The following is a 20527-nucleotide window of genomic DNA, read 5'->3' as shown; positions in this document are numbered from 1 at the left end:
CAATTCCTGTGCCCTAACAAAACTTGTGTTCCTTTGGGCTGCGGGAGGTCTGCCAGCAGATCTCTTAATCCATTGTTGGTTTCCCATGCCTGCAGTGATATGCCCCTGTCTCCCATTTCCTGCTGTTCGCTAGTGTCGCGGGGTAACGAGCGCAGACACACTCTGCAGTCTTATGTCAATATATCCAACACCTTGACCAGTCCGCATTAGCCTGATACGGCAAAGTGTGTGTGTCCTGGCAGTCCAGTGACTCATGGGAGGGACAAGCTTGGGGTAGCTTGTATACAGATGTGAGAGCAGATATCCACATGGAAATGCAACAGTGCAGAGCGAGGATCATGGAGGTGTGAGGTGCATGGGTGCAAAGCCTCAATTACTCCTCAAATGAGGGGGTGCAAGGTATCCCCATTGCTCGCAAAGTGGGCACTACTCATTCAGCTATTCCAGGAAGAGTTGAAGGGTGCATTATTACATTGCACAGTTTCTTGTCAGGGCAGGGGTGCCCAATACTCAAATGTTCAGTGTACAGTTGCTTTTGTGTCTTGACTCTAATCCTGGCCTTCCCAATAATGATGTTTTAGTAAATAATTTGTCGGACTGCACACTGCCTCTGACATTTGTGCTGCAGGCTCTTCGTCTGCAGACCTCACCTGTAGTTTCCAGGAGGTAGTATTGATATATTAGATCGTTCTGCCCGCCTGTTCCACCCAAGTCCTCTACTCTGCAAGTTCTCCCCTCTGAATGCCACACATGCAAGATTCTGTGTGGTATAGGGTATTCAAGCACAGCACCCCTGTGTTTATAAGCTGCTGCCAGCCTACACTGCAGGTCATGTTGGTGTTGAAGAGCACACTGGCCCCAGTTTTTCTCCTTCCTCTTTGAAAATGTCCTCTCCACTAGATAAGACTACCATATGCAGCTGGGTGCCCTTGTTAGTTCTCAACTTCTCATTGTGCCTGCAGGTCCTGGCGAACACTGCTTACATCATCATTGAGTCGACGGAGGAGGGCACCATCGAGTACGGGCTTTGGATGGAGATTCTCTTCCTGGTGGACTTGCTGTGCTGTGGGGCTATCCTTTTTCCCGTTATATGGTGAGGACCAGGGGGCGAGGGGTTGTGGGAGTGTGTGAATATGACTGGTGTCTCCAGTGTCTGTGATGGGCCATCTTTCTTCGTATCAGATGGTGAGGACTGTGGAGGAGTGGGACCACTGACTCTGGTGTGGTGATTCCTTTGACTGTGTCTGGGTGGAATGCCCCTCCCCTTGTGGGGTTTGTGGTTACTATCAGATTCAGATGTTACACAAAAGCTTAGAGCCTGGCTGAGGAGAGCAGTGATTAAACTATTTAAAAGTATTGGAACTTGGCTTAAAAGCTGTTACTATGCCTTTTAAAGTATTAAAGTGCTGCTGAGAAGAGACTGCCACCTTCATATTTAAAGTATTTGAGCTCCGCTGAGAAGAGCTACCACTTTCATATCTGAAATATTATTGAGCTGCTGAGAAGAGCGATTACCTTTGTCTTTGACATTCCCGATAGAGACTTATAACTGCAGATTGCTCACCTTTTGAATATTCCCTAGGTGTCAGACTCGATCCAAAAACCTTTTTCAACAGTACCTCTGCGTGCCGGTAGGTGATGCTGTGTGGCTCGGTATTGACGCTGTTCTGCTACAGAAATGACAGCAGGCTTATATATGCCCCATTGTTGGAGCTACATCTCATCTCTGATACAATTTATTGCTACTTTTATTCACATTCTCTTGAGAAGTTGCGAGTGCGTCGCCAGGTCTCTCGATCTCACTTCAATAGTTGCATGACCTCTGAGCCTGTCCTGCAAGCTGTCCCTCCACAACCCAAGATATCTGGTCCGTCTGCAACACCAAACCAAATGAAAAGATTTCCACAGAGCCATGCTCTATCTCTTCGGATCCTTAACCACTTCCTCTGGTGTGCTTTTGGGACCCAAGGAGCCGAGAAGTCCTCCAGCTGGGATACAATCAGCAGAATTGCCCTCCATGCCAGTTGTCCCTTCTGAATCCAAAACTGGGACTCCTCCCAGCTCCTACGCCGACTCAAGCATCCACAGCGCCTCAGCCCTGATGCTGACTCAATCACTGCCACAGGACAAGGTGGTCATTGGGCTCTCTGACTTCAGGATGGCACTGCTACGACCCCGACCGAGGCTGCACTTGATTTCAGACCCAGCTCAGTTCAGTTTGTTGTGGCTTGGATACCACAGTTTCAATCAAAGCAAGCCATTGTCACCAGCATCCCCCTCCACTTCTGGCTGCGGTCACAGGCGTTGTCAAACTCTCCCTTATTGGCCTACCCTTTGATGGGACTCGCCAGTGTGGGGACACAGCAGACTGTGCTCTGGACCATTTCAAAGAGAGCGGGCCACCGCACACTCCCTGGGCTTATCTGTCTCACCTCGCAACCCACATCAGCCGTGCTTTTCCTTTTGAGGTTTCGACAGAGCTACCGCTTATCTGCAGCCAATTCAGGCTCTGGAAAGGTCTCAGCAGTTTTGAGGTCACGGCACCCACTGCCCCTGCAGTCCTGGTCGGTGAGCCACTCAATCCACAAACCCCTCAACTCCTTCCCCACTGAAGCTCCACCTGCTAAACCCCATTAGCGTGCTCTTAGTGGTGCACAGTCTCCTGTTTGGAGGAAAGACCAATGATTTTGGCACGGTTGGCAGGCCACAACATTAGTGTCAGTAAATGGGGTGTTCGATTATTATATGGTGTGCTTGTGTGATCTCACCGCGTAATACACTTACCAGTCCATTGAGACCAGTAGGTTTTGTTTATTAAATTCTTAGCGCAACCCTGGTTTTGCAGCGTGAATCTTTCTGTATTCACTATGCTGTGCATTATTCTGCGGTCTTGTGGTTGGGTCCGGAATCGTAGTCTTCTTTTTATTTATTTATTTTTTAGCCCAGGTGGGCGTCGACGTCCCACCTTTTGGTGTATTTCCGGTGACGTCGGCACGCTTCCTGCAGACGCACCTACTCTTGGGCGCCATCTTCAGATTTTTTTTTTCCGCGGTTGGGTCTGGGTCGTTCCCGAGAGGGCTCTAGACATTTTTGGAGAAAGAAGAAGAAAACACGCAGTTTTTGGATGACAAACATTGGAGAAGACTTCAGGAGACTACATCATCGAGAAGATCGACAAAGGAGGGAAGGAAGTTCAAGAACTTCGAATTTCCATCCAGGAATGCGAGCGCAGGGGGCCCCCTGAACGCATGAGATCTTCAAGACTCCTTTCAAGTTCTGCGCAAATTGCCACCACAAGTACGCGCAGAAGGACCAGCACCTGGTTTGCAAACTCTGCCTACCGGTAGACCACGAGAGCAGCGACTGCAACGCCTGCTCTGCCTTTATACTCTTCGAGTTCGAGCGAGACAGAGTAGCCAACGCCACGATGCTGGGCAAGGGCCAGCCTCCATCCCTTCGAGACCTGGGGCTATCTTCAAACGAAGAAGACAACAACGCCGCCGAAGACGACGGCTACCTGGTCGTAGAGACCGATATTACGAAGACTCCAAAGAAGGTAGGAGACTCTACGGCCACTAAAGCCCCGAGAGACCCCGAGTCTCGAAAGATCAAGGGAAAATCCTCGAAAGCGCCGGCGCCAAAAGCTTCGGCGCCCGCACCTAAACCCAGGCCCAGCGGATCTTCTGAGAACGAGTCCCCGGCGCCGAGAACTGAAGAACAGCTAAAGCCGTCGAAAAACATCTCCGAAAAGGAACGTCCGACGCCGAGGGAGAAGGACCCAAAAAAGGCTCCAGCGCCGACGTCGAAGATAAGCTCGCGCCGAAACCTTTGACGCCGAAAATAGGTTCGGCGCCAAATTTACCGCCGGAGAGACTGGCCGAACCATTGGACGCAGATCTGGCTGCCGAAATGGAGAAGAAGAGGCGTCTCGAAGCCGAGATGGAAAACATCCGGCAACGAAATAAGGATTTCGACGCCAGGATGAAAGACTACATAATCCCGACGAAGCCCAAGCCACAGGTGCACGAGGTGGTCAAGGAGGAAGAGGATGAAGTCGAGGAACAGTCGGAGAATGTCTAAACATTTGACGAACCGGACGAAGACGGGGCCGCCTTGGACTACTATGAGGACGACGACGACCGCAGGACGCTCCTGGGTTCGGCGACCTCGGAAACTCAGGAGATCGACTGGCAAGAAGTCGACACAGAGTCCTGAAGAAAGTGTCAACACGTATCCTTCGAGGCCTTCGCCGCCGGATGACATTGGGGTGTACAACACAGTCATCAGGAATGCAGCGGCTGTCTTCAAGGTGAAACTCGACGAAGAGCAGCAGAAGTCTGACTTCCTTCTCGAGACATTGCTCCCCACACAGACCAGGAGCCAGTACCTGCCAATGCTGGAAAGTGTCATGGCACAAGGGAAAGAGGCCTTCAAGGAGCCTGCTACATGCAAGGCAGTCACCCCAAGGACTGAAAAGAAGTATAAACATTCATCCACCGGCCCACCCTATATCCAGGGCATGGTCTCAGCTGACTAAATCATTGCTGACACAGCAAGGAAGAGGGCTAATGTGCCTACTACCTCAGGCCACCTCCAGACAAGGCGAGCAAGAGAATGGACTTGGTAGGGAGAAGAATTGAAAGGAATGCCGCGATGCACTGGCGAATGGCCAATTCCAACTCACTACTAAACAGGCATCAGTACCAGATCCTAGAGGAACTGGGCCAGTTGATAAAGAATATGCCTCAGGAATTCAGGGACCGAGCTGAAAACCTAGTCAAAGAGGGGAAGAATGTGGCAAACTCTTGCATCAAGACAGCTCTGGACGGAGCTGACACCTCAAGTAGGCTCATGATGATGGGCATCACAGAAAGAAGACAAGCCTGGCTCAGGTTGTCCGGTTTCAAGCCAGAAGTACAACACAGCATCCTGAACACCCCCTTCAACGAACAGACCTTGTTCGGGGCCCCAGTAGACGAAAAGCTCAGCCAACTAAAGAAAGACAATGAGACAGCAAGGTCCATGGGGGGATTGCAGTTCAGAGGGTCGAAAAGGGGCACCCCATCACGAAGGCCCAATGGCAGGGGTGGTAACCAGGCAGGAACATCGCACCAGGCGTTCCAACAATCCCACCAAGCGGAGAACCAAACACAGCAAGGGCAACAAAAGCAGTCCTGGCAATACCAGCAGAGGGGGCCAGTCCTTTCGCGGGAGAGGCAATGGACGTGGCCAGAATAGGAGGGGAGGTCAGCAACCCCCCGCAAAGTGACTTGGTCAGGCAACGTGTGCCCACCCAAATAAGAGCTCCCAGGGTGAGGCACAAAGACGACACGCAGGGGTCAAGCGCACTAAACACCTGCGTGCATGTGAGACCAGTGGGAGGAAGACTAAAACATTACTTCCAGGAGTGGAAGGCAAGAACTTCGGACAAATGGGTTCTAAACATCATGCAGTTCGGATACTGCATAGAACTGGAAAAGACACCAAGAAGCAGAAAGCCAAAGAGAAGGCAACTAGCAAGGAAAGAGCTGCAGCTACTCCAAGAGGAAGCGAGAGAGCTCCTGCTAAAACAAGCCATAGAACCAGTACCTTACAGAGAAAGGAACAGAGGGGTGTATTCTACGTACTTCCTGGTGCCAAAGGTAGACGAAACAATGAGACCCATCCTGGACCTAAGGTTCTTAAACAAATTCATGAGAACGCAAAAATTCAAAATGACCTCCCTGCAAGAGGTGCTTTCTCAATTGCAAAAAGGAGACTTCATGGTCACCATAGACCTAAAGGATGCCTACCTACACATACCAATGAACAGAAGTCACAAACATCTGCTCAGATTCGCCATAGAGGGAACACCACTATCAGTTCACAACCCTAGCGTTCGGTCTAAAGTCGGCGCCAAGGGTCTTCACAAAGTGCCTAGCAACAGTCGCAGCACACCTAAGAAGAGAGGGGATACACTTATACCCTTACCTGGACGACTGGCTGATAAAAGCAAGGAGCATGCACAGAGAGTGACAAGAACACTGATGGACCTGGGATTCTCCATACACTGGGGGAAATCCTCAATGAAACCAGAACAAATAAAAATCTTCCTGGGAGCTCAGATTGACACCGTACAGAGCAAGGTGTTCCCAAGCGAGAAGTCAGTTGCACTGGTGAAGGAGACGAAGCTCTACCAGAGGGGGCAAGCTCGGACAGTGAGAACAGCGAGCACGATCATAGGCATGATGGTATCATGCATACACCTAGTTCCAAATTTGCAGGTGCACATGAGACCCTTACAGGAGTGGTTACAAGAGCAATGGTCACAAGCAACAGGGCGTTGGGAGGATCTAGTGGTTGTAACGCACGCAGTGCAGAAAGAAATGGCATGGTGGAACATGGAGAACCTGACAAGGGGAAAGCCTCTAACGCCGCCAACGGTGACCATCACCACAGATGCATCCCAGAAGGGATGGGGAGCTCACATGGAGAAACTCAGAGTGAGGGGTCTGTGGACACCAGCAGATGCGGTAAAACACCTCAATTTCCTGGAGTTAAAGACAGTTTTGCAGCGTGAATCTTTCTGCATTCACTATACTGTGCATTATTCCGCAGTCTAGTGGTTGGGTCCGGAATCGTAGTCTTTTCTTTGTTTTCTTGTTTTTTTTTTTTTTCGTAGCCCCGGTAGGCGTCGACGTCCCACCCTTGGGCGCCATCTTCAGATTCTTTTTTCCACCGTTGGGCCTCTGAGAGGGCTCCAGAGATTTGGAGAAAAGAAGAAGCAAGACTCGAGTTTTTGGAGGAAAAACTTTGAAGAAGACGAAGGAAGACTACACCATCGAAAGGACGACGAAGAAGGGAAAGATTTCAAGATTTCTCGACGTCCAGAGGAGAATGCGCAATCAGGCGGCCCCCTGAACGCTAGACATGGACAACACACCATTCAAATTCTGCCGCAACTGCCATCATAAGTACGCGCAGAAGGACCAACACCCAGTCTGTAACCTCTGCCTGCTGGTCGACCACGAAAGCAGGGATTGCAACGCCTGCTCCGCATTCACCCCGAAGACCCTTCGACTGAGAGAGAGGCAAAGGATAGCAAACTACACCATGCAGGGCAAGGGCCAACCTCCGTCCCTTCGAGACCTGGGACTCTCGACCGACGAGGAGGACTACGTCGCCGAAGAAGACATCGGCGACACGGTCGCAGAGACCGATTATAAGAAAACTACTGAAAAGGTAGGATACTCGACGCCCCCAAAAAGGCCCGAAAGACTCGACAGTCTACCCAAGACTCTCGAAAAATCGAAGGCAAGACCCAGAAAGCGCGGCGCCGAAAGCTTCGGCGTCCGCTGCGACATCCAGGCCCAGCGGATCCTCTCAGGACTCCCTGGCGCCGAGGGACGGCGACCAACAAAAGTCGTCGAAAAGCCTCCAAGAAAGGGAGCGCTCGACAACGAAAACATCTTCGAAGTCGATGACGAAAGACACAAGACCAGTCTCGCCGCCGAAACCAGTCTCTCCGCCGAAACCAGTCTCGCCGCCATCTGGCGCGCCAAAGAGACCGGCACAACTACTCTACGCCGAACAGGCAGGGGAGATGGAAAGAAAGAAGAGGAGACTCGAAGCAGAGATGGAGAACATCCTGCAGCGAAAAAAAGATTTCGAAGAAAAAATTAAATCTTACACGATTCCTTCGAGGCCGAAGTCACCAGAAGTACAGTTGGTCGAGGAAGAAGAGGAAGAATTCGAGGTAGAACAAGCGTCGGAGAGCTTGGAGGATCTGGCATATCAGGAAGATAACGCCTATTACGAGGAGGAGAGAGATGGTGAACAGAGGGTGTACCAAGAATAGTCATACTCGGATACACAAGAGTCAGACTGGCAGGACGTCGAAGCCGAAAGTCCAGAAGAGGGAGTGGATACATATCCAGCGAGGCCCTCGGCACCGGACGACATTGGGCTCTACAATGAGTGCATCAAGAACGCAGCTACAGCGTTCAGGGTCAAGCTCGAAGAGGAGGTGCCGAAAGGGGATTTCCTAGTAGAAACACTACTCCATATGCACACTAGGAGCCAGTACCTGCCAATGCTTGAAAGCATCAAGGGGCAAGGAAGAGAGGCATTCAAGGAGCCTGCTACTTGTAAACCAGTCACGCCAAGGACGGAGAAAAAATACAAGCACTCCTCAAAGGACCCAGCCTACATACAGGGGACGGTCGCTGCCGACTCTATCATCACGGCAACAGCAAGAAGGGCACAGTCCCAACTACTTCATCCACCCCCAGACAAAGCGAGCAGAAGGATGGACCTAACAGGAAGAAAAATCGAAAGGAATGCCGCTATGCACTGGGGCATGGCTAATTCCAATGCACTACTCAACAGACACCATTACCAGATCATGGAGGAACTGGGGCAATTGGTGAAACACCTCCCTCAGGAGCACCAACAAAGGGCTTCGCACCTAGGAGAGGAGGGCAAGAACTTGGCAAACTCTTGCCTAAAAACAGCGCTGGACGGGGCAGACACGGCCAGCAGGCTTATGATGCTGGGCATCACTGAAAGAAGACAAGCCTGGCTCAGAATATCAGGCTTTAAACCGGAGGTGCAACACAACATTCTGAACACCCCGTTCAACGGTGAATCACTGTTCGGAGCAACAGTGGACGACAAGCTCTCACAGCTCAAAAAAGATAATGACACCGCAAGATCCATGGGGGCCTTGCAATTCAGAGGAGCGAAGAGAGGGACCCCGTCACGGAGACCTCGCGGGAGACAGGGGAACCAGCCGGGAACGTCGCATCAGTCCTTCCAAGATTCCCACCAAAGCGACACCCATACACAACAGGGCCAGCAAAAACAGCAGTGGCAATACCAACATAGGGGCCAGTCCTTTCGCGGGAGGGCGAGTGGACGTGGAAACACCAGGAGGGGTGGACAGCAAACCACCTCCAAGTGACTCGGCCACATTGACAGTGCACACCCTACAAAAAACTCCAAGGGTGGAGCACAAAAACAAAACACAGGAGTCTCACGCACCGGAACACCACAAGCACGTAACACCAGTGGGAGGAAGATTACAACTCTTCCTCCAGGAGTGGAGAAAGATTACAACATACAAATGGATCATCAACACAATACAGTACGGGTACTGCATAGAGTTAGAAAGAACACCACCAAGCAGAAGACCAAAGAAAAGAGCACTAGCGAAAAAGGAACTAGAGCTTCTTCAAAGGGAAGCAGAGGAAATGCTACTAAAGGAGGCTATCGAGCCTGTACCTCCCATGAAAAGGAACAAGGGGGTGTACTCTACGTACTTCCTAGTACCCAAGGTAGACAAAACACTGAGACCCATCCTGGACCTAAGGTTCCTCAACAAATTCATAAAGACACAAAAATTCAAAATGACATCCCTGCAAGAAGTACTCCCACAGATTCAAAAAGGGGACTTCATGGTCACCATAGACCTAAAAGATGCCTACTTGCACATCCAAATGAACAGACGGCACAAACATCTGCTACGATTCGCAATCCACTCAGACCACTATCAATTCACGGCATTGGCCTTCGGACTAAAATCAGCACCAAGGGTGTTCACAAAGTGTCTGGCAGCAGTCGCAGCACACTTAAGAGGGAGGGGATACACGTATACCCTTACCTAGACGATTGGCTCATAAGGGCAAAGTCCTACAACACGTGCAAACAGCACGCTCAAATTGTGACAGACCCACTGATGGCCCTGAGTTTCTCCATCCACTGGAAGAAATCCTCGATAAACCACGAACAGGTCAAAATTTTTCTGAGGGCACAAATCAACACCGTGCAGGGGAAGGTGTTCCCCAGCGAGAAGAGAACGATGGCGCTGTTGAAGGAGGCGCGCCTCTACCAGAAGGGGCAAGCTCTGACAGTGAGGACGGTGAGCAAAATGATGGGCATGATGGCCTCATGCATCCACATAGTACCAAATGTACGACTACAAATGAGACCACTCCAGGAGTGGCTGCAGGACCAATGGTCACAAGCGGCAGGGTGTTGGAGGACCTAGTGGTTGTAACGCACGCAGTGCACAAGGAGATATCATGGTGGAACAAAGGAAACATAACAAAGGGGCAGCTTCTAACACCACCAACAGTGACCATCACCACGGACTCATCCCAAATGGGATTGGGAGCACACATGGAAAAACTCAGGGTGAGGGGCTTGTGGACACAAACGGATGCGGTCAAACACATCAATTACCTAGAACTAAAGACCGTTCTAGCTATGAAAGCTTTCCAGACGAAGTTGTACAACAAAACTGTGCTAATCCAGACGGACAACACAACAGCGATGTTCTACATAAACAAACAGGGAGGAACACAATCATCCCCACTGTCGGAACTAGCGCCGGAAATATGGAAATGGGCAATACCACTGAAGATCGATCTACTGGCGATACATCTGCCAGGTAAGGACAATGTGGAAGCGGACTGGCTCAGCACAGACATCGGCCTCACACGAATGGGAGCTAAATGCACAAGAAACAAAGAAACTGTTCGACAGGTGGGGAACGCCGTCAATAGACCTGTTTGCAACACACCTGAATGCAAAATGCCAACACTTCGCATCGAGGGAACCAGGGAAAGGGTCGCTTGGGAAGGCCCTATGGATAAGCTGGTCAAAGACATTTGCCTACGCTTTTCCCCCCGATTCCCCTGATACACAAGGTACTCAGCAAGTGCAGGACAAGCAACATGACCCTGATACTGGTAGCACCACAGTGGGCCAGACAGACATGGTACTCACAGATCATGGAAATGACAGAGTGCACCACACAAATTTGGGAGGAGGAAAGACCTACTCTCCATGCAAAACGGAGAGGTGTTGCATCCAGAGCCAGAAAGTCTCAGCCTAGCAGCCTGGCTCCTGAGGACATAGAGTTCGCACACCTAAAGCTACCTGAGAGCACCCTGAGGGTGCTTCGAGAGGCAAGAAGATCAAGCACACGAAAGTGCTACGTGGCCAAATGGAAGAGGTTCACATTATGGTGCAGAATGGAAGGTCTGCACAACAAGATGACAAGAGACTCTACAGTCCTGAAGTACCTCACGCATCTGTTCGAGACCAACCTGAGCTCATCATCGCTAAGAGTACACCTAGCAGCCATTGTCACCTACACTAGAGGGGAGACAGGCAAACGTTCTTTACTTCTATGATTGTAAAAAGATTCTTGGAAGGTGCAAAAAGGATTGCACCACCTAAAAGGTTACCAGCACCGGCATGGAACCTCAATATAGTGCTAACAGAACTCAGAAAAGGGGGTGGTGATGAACAGAGTGTCGGAATTAAGCAGACCACTCTTACCCAGTCCAAAGATCAGGGCTTGATCCATCACCGTTATTTAGCTCACTGCACGATCCCAGCTCAGAACCTGGCTATATGCAAATTAGTCTGTCCTTGGCCCAGTGCATCATGGGAACAGGGCAGACCAAACTACCAAGCCAATTCTTCACCAGAAAGGAGACAAGCTTCCGGGGACCGGTTTCTGGCATTTCAGCCGTCGTCGGCCCGGCTTGCTTGAATCCTGATGGTGCAGTGAGCAAGGGACTCATGTCTGAGTATACCCTGCCACACCTATAGTGGCCAAAAACGATTCAGAAAAGGGGGTGGTGATGAACAGTGTCTGAATTAAGCAGACCACTCTTACCCAGTTCTGTTTAATTCAGATACTCTGTCCATCACCACCCCCTTTTCTGAATCGTTTTGTCCACCATAAGCGTGGAAGGGTATACTCAGATGTGAGTCCCTTGCTCATTGCACCATCAGGATTCAAGCAAGCCGGGCCGAAGACTGCTGTAATGCCAGTAACCGGTCCCCGGAAGCTTGTTTCCTTCCCAGTATAAGAATTGGCTTGGTAGTTTGGTCTGCCCTGTTCCCATGATGCACTGGGCCAGGGACAGACTAATTTGCATGTAGCCAGGTTCTGAGCTGGAATGGTGCAGTGAGCTAAAAAGCGAAGATGGATCAAGCCCTGATCTGTTGGCTGGGTAGGAGTGTTCTGTTTAATTCAGATACTCTGTCCATCACCACCCCCTTTTCTGAACAGAACTCATGAAGGCACCTTTTGAACCGATGCATAAAGCCTCACTACAGATGCTAACATTAAAAACAGCTTTCCTAGTGGCAATCACCTCTATACGCAGAGTAAGCGAGCTGTAGGCGTTAACGCTACAGGAACCCCACATACAAATTCACAACGATAGGGTGGTAATGAGAACGGACTACACTTTATGCCAAAGGTGATGTCCAAGTTCCACATCAACCAAACGATTCAAATACCAAGTTTCTTTCAGAAACCAACAACAAAAGCAGAAAGGGCACTGCACACTCTGGATGCGAGACGTGCAGTCATGCATTACATAGAGAGAACTAAAGATCACAGAAAAACAAAACAGTTTTTTGTCTCTTTTGCTGGAAGCTTCATGGGAAAAGCTGTTACTAAAGGGACAAGCACGATGGATCGCGCAAGCTATACAATTCTGCCACAAACAAGCTGGACAAGAACTAATAGAGGGGCACATGCCCATTCGACAAGAAAGAAGGGGGCTACTATAGCCTTCTTGGCAAACACTCCCATTCAGGACATATGCCTGGCGGCAACATAGGCTTCTGTGCACACGTTTACAAAACACTACTGTGTGGACATACAAATGAACAAGGAAGCACAAGTGGGACAAAAAGTGCTTCAGCACATATTCAAGAACAAAAGCTCATCTTCCACCCAGCCGCCACAATAACAACAAACCGCTACGAAGTCTATGCACAGCATAGTGAATCCAGAAAGATTCACGCTGCAAAACGATTAGTTTCTTACCTGTCGGTGTAGTTTTGCAGCTTGAAGATCTTTCTGGATTCACTAGCGAACCCACCCACCTCCGCCAGAAAGATGAGGCTGGAGAAAAGAGGTGGTAAAGATAAAATAAAAATAAAATAAAAGACTTTAATGGAACTTCAAGGAAAAAAGCGGTAAAAGAAAAAATCGAAACATTGCCATACAATTCGGAAACGGAACATAAACGGAAAAGAAAAAAGAATCCGAAGATGGTGCCCAAGGGTGGGAGCTTCTGCAGGAAGCATGCCGACGTCACAGGAAGGACACCAAAAGGTGGGACGTCAACGCCCACCGGGGCTACTAAAAGAAACAAAAACAAGAAAACAAAGAAAAGACTACGATTCCGGACCCAACCACTAGACCGCGGAATAATGCACAGCATAGTGAATCCAGAAAGATCTTCAAGCTGCAAAACTACACCGACAGGTAAGAAACTAATCGTTTTCCTTGTTATAAAAGCCTTCCAGACAAAACTGTACAACCAGAGGGTGTTGATCCAGACGGACAACATGACAGCGATGTTCTACATCAACAAGCAGGGTGGAACACAATCGGCCACGCTTTTGAAGCTGGCGCGGGAGATATGGACTTGGGCCATCCCTCTCAACATAGACCTGCTAGCCATACATCTGCCAGGGAAGGATAACGTAGAAGCAGATTGGCTCAGCAGACGGACATCGGCAACCCACAAATGGGAGCTCAATACACAGGAGACGAGAAGGCTGTTCGACAGGTGGGGGACACCGTCGGTGGAACTATTTGCAACGCGCCAAAATGCAAAATGCCGAAACTTCGCATCCAGGCTGCCCGGGGAGGGGTCCCTGGGGAATGCCCTATGGATAGACTGGTCGAGGACATTTGCCTATGCTTTTCCTCCGACACTGATAGTGGTCGCACCACAGTGGGCCAGGCAGACATGGTATTCGCAGATCATGGAGAAGGCACAGAGCACACCCCACAGATTTGGAAGGAGAAAAGACCTGCTCTCCATGCAAAACGGGCAGGTGCTACACCCAGAGCCAGAGAGCCTGAGCCTGGTAGCGTGGCTCCTGAGGACATAGAATTTGCGCTTCTGAAACTACCAGAGAGCACCCTGAGGGTACTTCGGGAGGCACGAAGGCCCAGCACACGAAAGTGCTTTGTATCAAAATGGAAGAGATTCACTCTATGGTGCAGGAGAGAGAAGCTGCACAATAAAATGCAAAGGGAATCAACTGTGCTAAGATACCTCACGCACCTATTAGACAAGAAACTAAGCTCCTCCTCGTTGAGAGTTCACTTAGCAGCAATAGTCGCTTATACAAGAGGGGAAACGTGTAAGAGTTTCTTCACCTCACAAGTGGTTAAAAGATTCCTGGAAGGACCTAAGAGGATTGCACCTCCAAAGAGGGTGCCACCACCTGCATGGAACCTTAACCTGGTCCTAACAGAACTGATGAAACATCCTTTCGAACCAATTCACAAAGCATCCCTAGAGAGGCTAACAATGAAAACAGCTTTCCTGGTAGCAATCCCCTCGCTGCGCAGGGTAAGCGAACTTCAGGCGTTAACGTTACAGGAACCCTACATCCAAATTCACAATGATAGGGTGGTAATGAGAACGGACCCACACTTCATGCCGAAGGTGGTGTCAGGGTTCCACATGAATCATCAAACCATACAAGTACCAAGTTTCTTCCAGAAACCGACCACAAGCGCTGAACGAGATCTTCACACCCTAGACGCCAGAAGGGCGGTCATGCACTACATTGAAAGGACAAAGGATCACAGGAAAACAAAGCAATTCTTTGTTTCCTTCGCAAAGAGCTTCATGGGAAAACCAGTAACTAAAGGAACAATTGCGAGATGGATCGCACAGACAATACAATTCTGCCACAAACAGGCCGGGGAAGAACTGGCAGGAGGGACACGAGCCCACTCTACCAGGAAAAAGGGAGCTACAATAGCTTTCCTGGCCAACACACCCCCATTCAGGACATATGCCTGGGGGCAACATGGGCTTCAGTGCACACATTCACGAAGCACTACTGCGTGGATATACAGATGAACAAGGAAGCACAATTCGGACAAAAGGTGCCTAAACACATATTCAATAACCAACGCTCATCTTCCACCCAGCCGCCACAAACATGAGAAACCGCTACAAAGTCTATGCACAGCATAGTGAATCCAGAAAGATTCACGCTGCAAAACTAATAGTTTCTTACCTGTCGGTGTAGTTTTGCAGCTTGAAGATCTTTCTGCATTGACTAACGAACCCACCCACCTCCGCCAGAAAGATGAGGCTGGAGAGGAAGGGGGTTGAAAACATGGACAATTACTTGAACAAACAAACCTTGAAGGTTAATGCGGTGAATGACTTACTATAACATTGCCATTACTTCGGTAACAGAACAAACACGAAAAAAAAAGAATCCGAAGATGGCGCCCAGGAGTGGGAGCTTCCGCAGGAAGCGTGCCGACGTAACCGGAAATACACCAAAAGGTGGGACGTCGATGCCCACCTGGGCTACAAAAAAAAAAACGAAAAGACTACGATTCCGGACCCAACCACAAGACCGCGGAATAATGCACAGCATAGTGAATCCAGAAAGATCTTCAAGCTGCAAAACTACACTGACAGGTAAGAAACTTTTCGTTAGCTGCGGCGCTGAGCAGTCCTATTTACACAAAGGAACTAGTGTGAAGCATTTTAGCCGTAGCAAAACAATTGAAGGTGAAAAACACAAGAACCCAAAGAAATCCAATATCAATTTATAAAATTAGATTACATTTTTAGGTCGAGCCTGGGCATCACATGTGCTCTTCTCGAGGCATTTTGTAATCCAAACTGTTGCTTGGAGCACCTCCCATTTTTTCCATTTGTTCCTGTTTGTGTCCTTTATACATGTATGCTTCTGATTGGTTTGAAACCAGAGGAAGGCTTGGGTCCTAAGCTAACTGGATGGGACCACCAATAATTATATAAACAAGAGTATCCAGTAGCTTTAGTTCAAACTTATTCAAAACCGAGCCAGTGGAATCAATTCAAAGTCTTGTGTGATTTCTTTTACACTTCTTTAAAATATTCCTTGAATTCATTAACATTCAAATCATGTCAAACATTAAGGGAGGCATGGACCCAATGAGTTAGTCTTATAAATGCGTATGAAGCAGAGGGCCAACTTGGCTCGGTTTCTTCTGGTCAAGAGAATCAACACTGTGCGCAGTTTCCACATGCAAGCTGCTTGCTGCGCCTACCCTGCTCCTCCGCTCTCCTGAGTGGCTGATGGAGCGGTGGAGATGCTTGATAAGTAGGGCTTCTTGTTACTGGCATCCGGCCAGTGTGCCGACATAAATCTAGGAGTTTCTTGGTGCGCATGTTTTGCGGCCATTATGTAGTAGCCAGTTCCATCTGGCTGTGATCGTTCCCGTTGTCCAGATGCTAGACATTGGCATTATGTTGTATACTATGGCCAGGGGCCTTATGTACCTGTCATAACTACTAATGAACATTGACATCAATATCATCCATCTCTGTATTGCGATTAAAGTCGCAATGTACGTTCAACTCATGCATCTAAAAATGCTCAGTTTGTTTTGGTTATTCTAGCACAGTCATGCTACGGAGAGGAATAGCTCTCTGTTTTTAACAGTGGAGGAGAAGGGATTGTACTGTGTACACCTCCTAATAGGAAGAGGTTACAAAGATAAGAGACCGATCGGTGTCTGCAAGATAGATGTGTGTGGTGGGCACATATTGTCATGATTCAGTCCTAGTGTGGAGGACTTATCAGGGTGTGCATGGTCATGTCCTTGTTTTTCATGTAGACCCAGACCCCATGTGGTGGATAGAGGTCCATAGTGGGCAGCTGGTCATGTGGATTCTTTATGATTCTTAGTCCTCTTTAGTTTTCATTGTACAGTTCAGAATGTGGGTCCGAGAAGGTATATCAACAGCTCGACCCAAGGAATCGCCTCATTTAAACCATTTTGATTTGAGTGGAAGGTGGAACACCCATCAGGAGCAACTGCCCGAGGATGACGCATGACATCCCTTGGGATGTGTAAGGGCAACACAAAACATTCTTGTTGACTGTCCCTCATGTCCTGCCTACTACCTAGACACTCCTTTTTCCTTTGCAGGAACAGTGAACCCCATTTTTGTATTGATCTCAGCCTCTGGAGCACAGGTGCTGAACCTTCATGCCCTCCTAGTCCCCCACAACCCCCAAATTTGTGACAGTAATTTGTATCACCCAAAGCTTAAGACATCACACCAGACCAGTCCAAAGCACATGTACAACACTGAAAACTTTCATCTAAATCTATGGAATTCCATTCAATCTATAGCAAACAATTCAATAAGAAGTTCTCTCGACAATCACAGTCCAGTTGCTACCCGTATGGCGTTGACTTACATCGTTTTCCAAGAAACCAAAGGGTTCCTGCACTTCATCATTGGGCTTAAATACTCTTTCAGTGACATCATTTCCTGTGCATTCACCCTCCCCAAAAAACCCCACAATTTAAAATGGATATTCCCAAAAGCTGAATTGTATAATGTAGGTATGGACTACTCAATAGTCTGTGAAAAAGCCAACAAAAAGACTATGATTTCCCTATTTTTGAGCTACTAGGTATTACCGAAATCTGGGTACAAATTCATAAAGCTCAATCTTAAAATACTTAATTTCAACTTCTCAATGTGTCATTAAAGAAACAAAAATGAAAGGCTCATATTATAACATAGAGCTATCACCCCCAGATTATATCTATGCTGGTCTTGAACCCCAATGTCTTACTAGTAACTGTTGATGTCATCTATACTGAAGGCTTTCTGTCCTTACCAAGATTTGTTGCTAATACCTGTAAGTCTAGTTGAAACAGCACCAGTTAAGTCCTCTTTCTAATTCAATGCTCCAATGCCTGCTTCCCAGGAATGAGTAAGAGTTTTAGCAGAACTATTCCAAAACTTGTTTGAAGCCAGAGTAGTCCGAATGTCTACCTATCCAGTCTTAAACATGGAAAGCTTAAGGTTCAAGAGAATTTTTCAAACCGACACCAGTCGTGAACCCCTAAAACCTGTGTTGTTGTTGCCTGTTATACTCCTATCTAAGACTTGTTATAGCATCAACCACTGTGCATGGACAGAAAATCACAGATTCAAGATGAACAAACTCACTTATTCATAATTTCCTAATAGCATGCTCCTCATCTGTCTCTTAATTCCACACAAGATAAATGATTCCTTGGAACACATCCGTTGATTGGGCTGTAGAAGGCATTGTGCCGGGAGAGTGATGGGTTGCTGGGTAGGTGGGCTCTAGGTAGCATTGGGTTGGGCTGCTTTTGAGGACGCCAGAGGTTTGTTAAATTGATGGATTGTGGATTGCAAGGAGTTGGCCTTGCTGCCAGTCGGATGGACTTTTGCTGGAGTTTGTTGTCTCTTGTCTTTGGACTGGTTCCTTGTAACTGGACAGTGTTGTGTTGGTTTACTCAAAACTGTACTGTATTTCCAATGTTTTTGATGAACTACATCTATATCTGTACGTGCCCAGACTTGCATCGAACAGCATTTCTAATAGAATGGATAGTAAAGATATTTCATGGTCCAGCAACCATGTACCTGTTCTCTGCTCTGTGCAGTATGTCTTTTTTGTAGAGTCTGGTGGGGTGGGGTGGGGGAGGGCGGGGGTTCATGTTCTTTGACTCAATTGCATTCTCTTCTCTCTAGGTCCATACGGCACTTGCAGGAGGCCTCAGCAACAGATGGAAAAGGTAAGTCACTCATTGTGCTGCTAAGAGTTCACCAGAGGTATTTTTGCAGCATGAATAGCCTTTCGATTCATTTTGTCAGGGTTGGCAGCTCTACCGAAAAGGATCTGTACGTTGGAGCAAGATCTCCTAACTATAGTACACCTCAAAGATGTCTAATTCCATATCTCGATGAACGAGTAACTGCACAGATCTAAGGGATGTGATGGGGCAAACGTTACTAATTTGAAGTGTCTACTTTTGTGATAAAACCAGCACCCAGAGTGTTAGATTAGCAGTTTCAGCACACTTGAAGTGTCAAATGATTCATGTTTTCCCATACTTACACTGCTCACTGATTAAAGAGGCATGAACATGTTCATTTACACCTCGGGGTTGACAATCCACATGAAGACATCCCCCCCCCCCACCCCGTCTTGTCCAGAAAAAAACATTAAGTCTAGGAGCAAAATAGGATGGATGGACACTTGTGGCAATGACTTTCCATATACTGCAAAGATTGCTGATATTAGTGGAGTAGATGCACGGTCTGACAGCGAGGACGGTCCTTAGGATGTTGGACATGATGGCATCATGATATGTTTCGTTTGCAAGATTGCACGTGAGATCAACACAGGAATGACTCTGATCCGTGGTCACAGTCAACAGACGACTGAGACAATCTAGGGGTTGTTACAAGCAAATTGCAGAAAGAACTGGACTGGTGATCACAGGAGAGCATGGTGAAAGTGTGAAAATCAGTAAAAGCAATCCCCTCTGTCATAGTATGCACAGATGCATCACTTAGGGTGTGGTGCGCACATTTAAAATCAGTGAATAAAACTTCTAGAATTAAGACTGTTTCTAGCAGTGAAATCTTTTCACTCGCACGTATCGCAGAAAACAGTAATCGCTGAAACTGAGACCACGACAATTTTCAATCGCGCAAAACACAGGAACAAAACCCTAACGCCCCTCGAAACTAGTTGCGGTAATATTGACATTGTCCAACAGCAAACAGATGGGGATTGTAGCCGTACACGCTCCAGGAGAGCAAAACATTGGAGCCGATCAGCAAAGCAGACAAAAAGGGGTATCAAGAGGTACTGGAATGATTTTCGAAGAATGGGGAACATCAGAAATTGCTGTTTGCAACAACGGAACAAAAGAAATGCTTCAACTTAGCATCCAATTATCCAGACCAGCACCGTTGAAAAACTGGTGCGTAATGTTTGCAAAACGTTTTCCCCTAATGGCACATGGGAGCCACAAATGTGCACACACTCAAAAAACAAGGATTCCGATAGCCCCGCAGTGGCATGTCCAGCATGGTACTCTGGCTCATGAACTGTAGTGCAAACTAAGTCTTAAAGATATTAAAACCAACCAGATCTACTAAGGGGGACGAGTCTGTCACCCGGATCCGGCCAGCCTCAACCTAGGGGCATGGCTCCTGAAACATAGGATTTGGGCACCTGTACATGCCTACAGAATGCATGCAAGAAAACCTTCCTCTAGTAAGTTCTATGCTGCTGTTTGGAAGCTGTGTATGTTGTGATGTGCAAGAGCAAATGCAAGGGAAGTGAATAAATTAAGCTGTCTTTCTTAATGTACTAAGTCAACACTGTCACATACGTCTCTGAAAGAGCACGTCGACCGTCGTGGTTTACACTAGTACAGAAAAGTGGAAACACTTCTTACAGCCTCTGTAATGGAAATATTTTTTAATCCTTGTTCCTTTGTTAATAAACCCCTCACTCACCACATAGTGGTGACTTGCTTCATCATCGGGGCCCACCCAAGTGGCCTAGCGTCACTTGGGTGTGCTTCAACACCTGAGTTGCAGTGGAGCAGGTAGTGAAGTGTGGGTGCAAACAAAAAAGTGTGAGTGTTAAAATTGTCCTGGTTAGTACTTTGTATAAATTTTAATAAAAAAAA

The 20527-nt window shown here is 48.1% G+C and overlaps 1 protein-coding gene across 2 annotated transcripts in view; it reads left to right on the top strand.

Moving 5' to 3' along the window:
- Window positions 1-20527, top strand: part of GPR107 (G protein-coupled receptor 107) — a 230880-nt gene that overhangs the window by 113620 nt on the left and 96733 nt on the right. For both annotated transcript variants that reach the window (XM_086924821.1, XM_086924820.1), the window contains exons 13-14: window positions 963-1093; window positions 18570-18613. In XM_086924821.1, coding sequence (XP_086780947.1) covers window positions 963-1093; window positions 18570-18613 — 175 coding nt within the window. The remainder of the gene's footprint in view (window positions 1-962; window positions 1094-18569; window positions 18614-20527) is intronic.

Source organism: Lissotriton vulgaris, chromosome 5 (genome assembly GCF_964263255.1).
Source record: "Lissotriton vulgaris chromosome 5, aLisVul1.2, whole genome shotgun sequence".
NCBI classification, from domain to species: Eukaryota; Metazoa; Chordata; class Amphibia; order Caudata; family Salamandridae; genus Lissotriton; species Lissotriton vulgaris.
Note: the sequence above shows the minus strand (reverse complement) of the source record. Positions and strands in the feature narration are given on the sequence as shown.